Source organism: Pteropus alecto, unplaced genomic scaffold (assembly GCF_000325575.1).
Source record: "Pteropus alecto unplaced genomic scaffold, ASM32557v1 scaffold49, whole genome shotgun sequence".
Classification (NCBI taxonomy): domain Eukaryota; kingdom Metazoa; phylum Chordata; class Mammalia; order Chiroptera; family Pteropodidae; genus Pteropus; species Pteropus alecto.
The window spans coordinates 410,695-419,701 of NW_006443131.1; the positions used below are offsets into that span (position 1 = coordinate 410,695).

General features: G+C 45.6%; 2 protein-coding genes across 2 annotated transcripts in view; one reads left to right on the forward strand and one right to left on the reverse strand.

The window, feature by feature from the left end:
* Positions 1–2,934: 2,934 nt before the first annotated feature.
* LOC102895873 (histone H2A type 1) lies at positions 2,935–3,573 on the reverse strand. Its single transcript, XM_006923471.3, has one exon. The coding sequence runs from the start codon at positions 3,550–3,552 to the stop codon at positions 3,160–3,162; it is 393 nt and encodes a 130-aa protein (XP_006923533.1). The 5' UTR covers positions 3,553–3,573; the 3' UTR covers positions 2,935–3,159.
* A 253-nt stretch (positions 3,574–3,826) lies between these two features.
* The window catches only part of LOC102896132 (histone H2B type 1), a 53,375-nt gene continuing 48,194 nt past the window's right edge, over positions 3,827–9,007 (forward strand). The window contains exon 1 of the mRNA XM_025040875.1: positions 3,827–4,256. Coding sequence (XP_024896643.1) covers positions 3,878–4,256 — 379 coding nt within the window. The 5' untranslated portion in view covers positions 3,827–3,877. The remainder of the gene's footprint in view (positions 4,257–9,007) is intronic.

The following is a 9,007-nucleotide window of genomic DNA, read 5'->3' on the forward strand; positions in this document are numbered from 1 at the left end:
CCTAATTCAACAATTCTATCCTAATGTTTCTTTCTTAAAATTTCTATAAATGCCTACATTTCTTAAATGTCTTTTGAACCTATCATACCATTTTCCTGTTTCTTCACTCATTGATGAGTTAGAGAAGCCCCTCGACACATATTCATTTTATATTTGATGATTCACGATTTTAGCCTTTTGAAAAAGAAGGTGAACAAGAGACGTCATATGACTTTGACTTGACTGGAGGTAAGAAGGCCTACGGGGAGGCGCTGGTAACCTTCCTTCACCTTCTTTAGGCCTTGGAAATTGAGCACTTGTCCCTCCATGTAGTGACAACTCATCGTTGGTATGCATGATATAGGAAGGTGGAGAGAGCAGACAGGGAAGCAGAGGGTTCATGAGGCTCGGGCTCACTGAGGACCAGGGAAGACCTCTGGTCACTGCAGAGCAGCTGTGAAACCCGTTAAGAAATATCAAAATGCCAAATTAAGGTAAAGGGATGGGCCGCATTTCCTCTCATTGTCTAACAGGCCTGCCGAGTGTTTTTTAAGTATTCCAGGAGAATATGCTTCTGTTTGACTATTTCTTAGAACCCATTATCAGTGAAGTATCTGTGAATTTAGATGTTAATTTGTAGGACGAAAGATAATTTCAGCGGTTTTTGTCCATTAGAGATGAAATTTATCTCCACCTAGTAGTAGTACTGAATTCAAGGGGTTTGCCACATGGGGTGCTCTATTCAAGAGTGAGAGGTGGTTGTTAGATAGTTTTATTTACTTGTTGCAAATAAAGGAGGCAGGGGATTCGCAAATGAAACTCTGTTTCCAGGAAGAAAGGCTTAGCCATTGAGTATACACACTATTTGGTTAATTACATGTTGATTTCTCCTTGGGGGTGTGCTACACTTACCCAGTTTGGTTCTGGTCAAGCTCATCTGGTTGCAACTGTGTCTGCAAAATATTGTGCTACATTTTAACATTTAACAAGAATAGCATTTAGTAAGATGCCCAGACCTCGAGATCCTATTTAACAGTAGAAAAGACAACCTAATAAATATAATGGTGCCATAGGATGATAACACTTTTTGATGAATTTGCTCTTTTGTTTTTATTTCAATTGTCTTCCTTTTGTAGAGGAGCCAACTTTTTCCTCTATCCATCTGGTTCTCGGTTGAGGACCGGGTACATATAACACAGATTAAGGAAAGAAAAACAAGTTTATTAACATGCATATTTCATATATACATGGGGAAGACCCAGGAAGGAGTAATTCCAAGAGGTAGCTGAGAACTCCAGTTTATAGAACATCTTCGACAAAGTCCAGTAGATTTGTAGAGAAATGAAAGCACAAAGAAAAGCAGTTTTAGGCTCTAAGGGCGGCAGATTGTAGGAAGGGAAATGTATGGGAGGAAACGAAGAGTAGGCTTTGCAGGCAGAGCCTGCTTGTTCCTTCAGTGTGTTAAGTCACTGGCACACAGAGATCTCCAGCGCGACACTGGTCTCCTGCCTCGAGGCAGGAAAAGGCTAGGGAGGAGAGGACCTGTCCGCGATTGCTGCTGCTTAACCACTGTCATGGGCAAAATAGTTTTTTTTTATGTCACAAAAGCATATTTTAGGGGTGATTATTCTAGTTTACTTCACTTTCATAAAACAAAACTATCCTGGTTTCCTTCACCTTCTTTCACACTTCATAAAGACATATGAGAGAGTGTGCAATATATATTACATACTCTCTAATATATATCACATACTCTCTAATGTATGTTACATTCTCTCTCTCCCTCTCTCTCTCTATATATATGTATATGTATATATATAAATCTCCTATACTGTTTTGAACTAGGTTTCTCTTCCTGGTGGTTTTCACAGCAATAAATTATAAATAAGAAACATCTATTATTACATTTTATGAGATTTGGCTTATTGTTCTGAATTTTACATTCTGGTAACTGTCATAAGGTAATAGCATGAAGACCAGTTTCTCTGTGTCAAAGGTCAGGGCTGTATCTGCTTTTTAGACTTCTAAATCCTGCCAGGACCTTGGAGGCGCTTGGTGGCCAGCTGCTTGCCTGGGGCCTTCATGCCTGGGACTTGCAGGCCGCTGGCCTCATTGGCGCCTTAGAGCAGCTCGGGAAGGGAAGCCGGCTGGAGAGAACTGCCTTGGTTTCTGGCCTTATTTATGAGAGCAGATCCGCCGGGTTTGTAGGTCCCACGCTGTGATTTAACTGATTTTGTTTGCATTAATGATTGATATAAAATCAAAAATTTCCTTCGCGTGAATATTCCATTTTAAGCCCATAAAAGTGAGGTTTCGTTTAGCGTCTCGATTTGTGTACTTTATTATTTTCTGAAAAGACAAGCAACAGACTAAAAAATTTTCATTAAGAATGCTATCGTCAGTAAAATTCAAAAAGCCCTCCCTGACACGTGTCTGGTCAACTATCCCTCCTTTGTTCTATTTCTTTTATTCATATTTTAGACTTTCAGACAGCAAGTTTACTTGAATATAGTGTATATATCATCATGTATATATGTATATACACAGTCACAAAAGTATTTCAAAACACTGAGACATAAAGGTATTGATTCCTGCTATTATGTCACTTACACGGCCTACAGCCTTAACTTATGTCCTGACAGAGCTGCAGATGCCTTAACATCCATTCTTTTGTGCGTTTATAAACGTATATCTCTTGTTTCAGTCATAGGGGAGCCAGAAATCTAGTTTCCTATTTTTTTTCCTAAGATCTTATGCTGCATAAAATGTGAGCAACGGCTTAGTGAACTGACCTCTTCGTGGCAAGTATGTAAAACCTTAGCAACGGCTGTTAGTGGTAACCAAAGAAGACTTGGGTTTCCAGAAGAGGAGCCGCCGGACCGCGACGCGCTTTACAAACTGAGGCGGGACTCGCTAATCGCCTTTGACACAAAGTCTGTGTACCCTTTACTCAGCTGATGGTTAACTTTCGTTTTTATTGTTACTTTTAAATGGAGGGTCAGTTTCGCGTTATGGAGTGTTGAAGTGCTGACACCTACCGGCCAAATGGCGTAAAGGTCGTTTGCAACCAGAGGCTTAATTAGGAACACGCAGCCCTTTTAGTGAAAACGTGGGTGGCTCTGAAAAGAGCCTTTGGTTTGGACTCGGCCTGCTCGAGCGGCTGCAAACAAAAGCAGGCGTTTACTTGCCCTTGGCCTTGTGGTGGCTCTCGGTCTTCTTGGGCAGCAGCACGGCCTGGATGTTGGGCAGCACGCCGCCCTGCGCGATCGTGACCTTGCCCAGCAGCTTGTTGAGCTCCTCGTCGTTGCGGATGGCCAGCTGCAGGTGGCGCGGGATGATGCGCGTCTTCTTGTTGTCGCGCGCCGCGTTGCCCGCCAGCTCCAGGATCTCGGCCGTCAGGTACTCCAGCACGGCCGCCAGGTACACGGGCGCGCCGGCGCCCACCCGCTCGGCGTAGTTGCCCTTGCGCAGCAGGCGGTGCACGCGGCCCACGGGGAACTGCAGCCCGGCCCGCGACGAGCGCGTCTTGGCCTTGGCGCGAGCCTTGCCGCCCTGCTTCCCTCGTCCGGACATACTTGGCAGTAGCAGTGGGAACTGTCACAGGGAAAGCAATAAAGGAAATGTTCTGCAGGGAGCAACCAGACGCCAGTTATAGTGCTGGATGGAATTGCAAAAGAAGGAACGGGATTGGTCAGAAATGATTCTTTTACAGAGCCAACCAATAAGAAAAGAGATGTGAGGCACGAAATTTACATATATTCGTCACTAACACACTATCGAATCAGATCTGGGTATTCCTGAGCACCTTATTTGCATAGAGCGACTATAAATGGGGACACTCTAGACCTGAGCTGGCATTTTAGAACTTCTCCTCCTTTGTATCTTGTTTTCTGTGAACATGCCCGAGCCCGCCAAGTCGGCGCCCGCCCCGAAGAAGGGCTCCAAGAAGGCGGTGACCAAGGCGCAGAAGAAGGACGGCAAGAAGCGCAAGCGCAGCCGCAAGGAGAGCTACTCGGTGTACGTGTACAAGGTGCTGAAGCAGGTGCACCCCGACACCGGCATCTCGTCCAAGGCCATGGGCATCATGAACTCGTTCGTCAACGACATCTTCGAGCGCATCGCGGGCGAGGCGTCGCGCCTGGCGCATTACAACAAGCGCTCGACCATCACGTCGCGGGAGATCCAGACGGCCGTGCGCCTGCTGCTGCCCGGGGAGCTGGCCAAGCACGCCGTGTCCGAGGGCACGAAGGCCGTCACCAAGTACACCAGCTCCAAGTGAGTCCCTCTGCAGCCACGCTTTAACCCAAAGGCTCTTTTCAGAGCCACCCACGTTCTCGCCGGAAGAGCTGTAGTGACTGTACACAGTGTGAGCGTGTACTAATTATAATGTCAAACTGTTAGTTTTGAATTTTTCTAAAGGGAACTGTCAAGCCGCGCAGTGGTGCTAGCTCCTTGAGACATACAGACGTTTGGGTTGAAGCAAATGCATTTAGTCGTGGGCGAGTGCTGGGTTGCTGTCTCTCGGGTCTGCTGCTCTTGCTGTCAAGCCAGCTAAAGCACTGACAGGTGAGGGAAACTGACCACTAACATGGAAAACAAAGAGCGCTTCCGATGATACCTCTTCGTGTGAAGAAAACGCTTTCTTTAATTACAGTTTAATTGTAACCACTGTGCACATTAGTGGGTTTGTTTGCTTAGAGCAATGTTACTTCTGCATGCTGATGGGAACGGGACAGTTCACGTGCAAGGAAGTTGAAAATGGAACATCACTGGCTCCCGGATGGGCTACTCCATGGTAATGAGAGTTTTCCCACCTTTTTCTAAGAATGTTTAGATCATGGGCCAGATAACTCCATTAAAGAGAATGATATTGGCAGTTCAGGAAAGAAACATCCTGAAGGTATTTTGGTGTCTCTCCTTTATTAAAATTGTGTTGTAAAATTATGCTTTTTTTCTTCTAAGGTGGAATTTACATGTTTCGTTTTGTCCTGATTGACAAAAAAAAAAATTCTTTTTACAGGAAAAAAAATTCAAGTCATTCCAGTTACCACACCAGTACTTTCTGCCCCGTATATATATATAGACACACGGTGATAATGACAATCTACACTTTTCTTGTGGGTACAGCCTGCTTAAGGTTATATCTCCGTGAATGGAATCTCATGTGGAGTTAAAGCTAAGCGTGTACACACAGTGCTATTAGGATTTCAATACAGGTAGGAAAAAGGTAATACTATTTTATGTGTTCTTGTATAACTTCTGTCATAAATAATAAACTTCCTCCTCCATACATAACACAGAAATGTGCACACACACACACCCCCCACAATGTACACAAAGTATGTATAACTATTCAAACAAAATGCATCAGGAACAGAAGCAATAAGTAAAATGTAAAATAACCAAAAACTAAAAATGCCAGGCCGATGTGCTGTGTGAGAGTTATACAGAGTCAGTTTTCACTTTCTGTAGCCCCAGCGGTAAACAGCGTCCGTATGGGCTGGGGGAGCCGATGGACTCCCCGAAATTGTTCACCATCATGCGTCTCTATGTTCTCCCTCTAGGAGCAGAAAGTGCTCTACAGAGCTTTCTATCAGATTCTAAATACACCGTCGCCTACTGTGCTAGGCAAAATGATACCAGCCATTAAATCTACCTCCTAATCCCTGGAATCTGTGCGAATGTTAGGTAATTTGACAAAAGGCAGATGGAACTGAGGTTGGTTGTAACGCAGGGAGGAAGCAAGAGAATAAAATATGTTAATCAAGCTACATTCAGAGGCCGTAATAAGCTGATCAGCCCTGCAGCCAGACTATGAGGACACCTTCAGAACAAAGGCAGATTTCTGCTGGGTTTGCTCATGACTCATTCCCCACAGCGGTGGAAGGGGAAACTGGAACCAACAGTCATTCCCTATGTCTAAAACCATGAGGGACGCATGGGTGAAAGGCTGGGGACTGCCAGCAGCTGGGGACTGTCTTACGTGTTCATGCGCATACTCTTCCCCGTCCTTAATGTGTCCATATTAAAGGAAAGGGATTATGACAAAGTATTTTAAACCATAACTCGCAGTCGCTAAAGAATGATGTTTAAACTGAATTCCCGGAGCCCTCAGGGTCCCTCTCACTGTCTCTCTCTGGGTACTCTTTACTCTGCCCCTCTCTCTGTCCTCACCTTAGTCCACCCTCTGTCTGTGGAGTGTTATCCCTACTCCAATAAACTTTGCTTTTGACTCTCGCTTTGCTGTGTGTGTTGGATTCTTTCTAAAGTCTCTGCCGAAGGACCCTCTTCTTCTCTCGGTGCAAGGCTTGGTCTCCCTCCCTCTGCAACTCTGGGAAATGTGTCCGTCTCGCCTCAGTTTAAAATGATGTGATTACCCTACATTAGCCAAGGGAACCCCAATGTAATCTCAGGAATCCAATGTAACATTGGAAGAGGGACTCTAGAGACAGAACCTAGAGGTGCAGCACGACACGGGTTTGGCCAGAGCGCCAGCCTGAAAATCCAGGAAAGGGGCCTCGCGCACAGGAAGGAGGAGGACAGCCTCCACCAGCTGGAGAAACGAGGAGGCCGATTCTCTTTTGGACGCCCCGGATCCAGCTCAATGCGATCCGTGTCCCAATGCCGAGCTGTAGAACTATGAGATTGGAAGTGTGTATTCTTTTAGGCCATTAAGTTGGTGATAATTCTTCAAGCTAGCAATAGAAAATTAATGCATTTATCCTAGTTTAAGAATTATTAATGTATTCAACGATGTTCTTTAAGATTATAACAATATTTAAATCTTAATGTATAAATATTATCAAAAATACTATAGATGCATGTAAATTCTTCCAAAGTATTTCAGGCTCACATAATTTTGAAATTGCTCTAATTTTAACAGCAGCAATTTAATTTCCTTTTTGCTATGCCAAGGTCTGATTTTCATAGCAGAAATTCCAATTTCCTGGAGAAGCACTTCCTCTGCCCACTACAGTATTATTATTACTTCTGATTGCAATACTACTTCAAAAAGCTTTTATTACAGGTAAAGTATAGGAGTAATGACAGAATTCACCTTATAATGTCCATAAAAAACTTTGTGAATTTTAAGTAGCCCTAAAATATTTATATTTGTTATAATTATTGCATTCGTTTACACAAAAGTATCCATGAAGTCGATTTTACTAATATTTTCATTTCATGAGTGAGGAACAGAGGGTGTTCTCCACACTTTAAAAGTTTTTTTTACATTGATTTTCTCCTCTCTCCAGCACTAAGCTTGGTGTCTTTTCTTGGTGTGTTCCTATTAATTTTTCACGTGTCCTGACTCAGCTAAAAAGGATGGCTTGGCCAGGTGAGGACACGAAGCCTCATAGCCCCCAGGCCTGTGGGCTACACTCAAGTTGTACTCCTTCTGACTCCTAGAATAAATGCTTCACCTGCCTGGGAGAACCGATGGTGAGGGACCCTCCGGAGACTCTGTGTCCTTGAGGGCAGGGAATGTGTCATGTGACTATCAAAGTGCTGATGCCTAGGGGTGATCGGTAAGGAAAATCTTTAACCTGTGAAGTAGAAATAGCCCTTTACATCGAGAGAGGCTGGGCACCATGACGTCAGCGTCCCATCGGGAGGACAGAAAACTGCCTGTGATTTTTACAAAGATGATTTCATCAGCGTCACCCGGGTGTTGGGATACTGGAAAGCAGAAGCAGAACTGGTGTGTCAGAGATGGCGAAGGAAGCAGGAGCAGGCGCAGGGCGGGGAGCACCGGGAGAACATGGAGAGGTGGGACAATCGAGAAATTGGCAGGGGAGGCCCGGGGGAGAGACAGCTCAGAAGTGGGCTGGGCGTCTATAAAGATGATTCTGGAAGCGTAGAACCCAGACTGTGGAGGAAAAGCCAAAGCTGGAATTGGAAGCCGATCGTCGCTGCCATAGTAGGACCAGAGTTGCCACTGCAGGGAACTAGGGTCGCCCCTGCTGCTCTTGCCTCCCGGCCTCGCTAGCTCCTCATACATGTGACTGGAAATATAAGCCGTGTGCAGAGCCTCAGTCCTGGTTCACAGAAAACACGAATGAGAGGTACAGAGGGCACGCGAAGCAGAGAAGCAGGGCCCGCTTTACTGAAGACATGGCGCCCCACAGGTGTCTTCCCTGAGTGGACAGCGGCTCAGCAAATTCAGGTGTCAAGACGTGCGTAGAAGCATAAATACGCATTACAAGGCTTTAGATCAGAATGTAAGTGGCTCTGAAAATAACTTTTTGATTAGGTGTCAATATGCTTCCATAAAACACTCAGTGAGGACTTTAAGGCCCCAAGCTAAGGGCTGGGGGATGAGCAGTGAAAGTAACTAGACCCACGCAGAACACCTGGGGCGGAGACGCCTGCCCCCACCAAGAGGAGACTCTGATTCTAGAGCTGGACTTTGACGTTTTAGGGCGATGCTTTACATGACACGAAGACCGGACATTTGATGGTCTTTGCAGAGGGTTCGAAGCGCGGCCGCGAGCCCACACGGCCCCGTGCAATCTTTAAAAATGTGAGCAGGAGCGCCGTGGGCTTCGGGGTGAGCTTTGGCTTTGAGTCCATGTCAGTTTTCAGTGCTGGGGACACGAGACGAGCACGATTGACAGGACCAGGGGCCGTGGGGCCACTCCTCAGTGTCGCCATTGATGCTCCCTGGACGCCGACGGCAGGAAGGCGAGTGCTCAGCTCTGCTGGTGAGGACCTGGGTCAAGGGCGGCTGAAGAGGGACTCGCTGAGTGTTGAGTTTAGTCACTTTCTCTTGCTAACCTGCCTCGCGTTGAGCTGATTATCAGACAAAGCAAGAGAACCTTGAGAATAGAGCACAGTCTCTTCCTCCTCTGCAGAGACACCAAGAACTATTTGGACTCATAGTTTATGAGTAAATATGACAGGAGACTGCTCTTTAATTACGCAGCACAAACACCAAACAGCAGATCCCAACACAGGCCAGAAAGGAAAAGAGGAGGGTTGTGACGTTGGCACAGGTAATCTGTTCTTTCAAGGTACAATTTCTCGTTAT

Coding starts and splice junctions, on each gene's coding strand:
- LOC102895873 (XM_006923471.3), bottom strand. CDS start 3,552: ATGTCCGGACGAGGGAAGCAGGGCGGCAAGGCTCGCGCCAAGGCCAAG.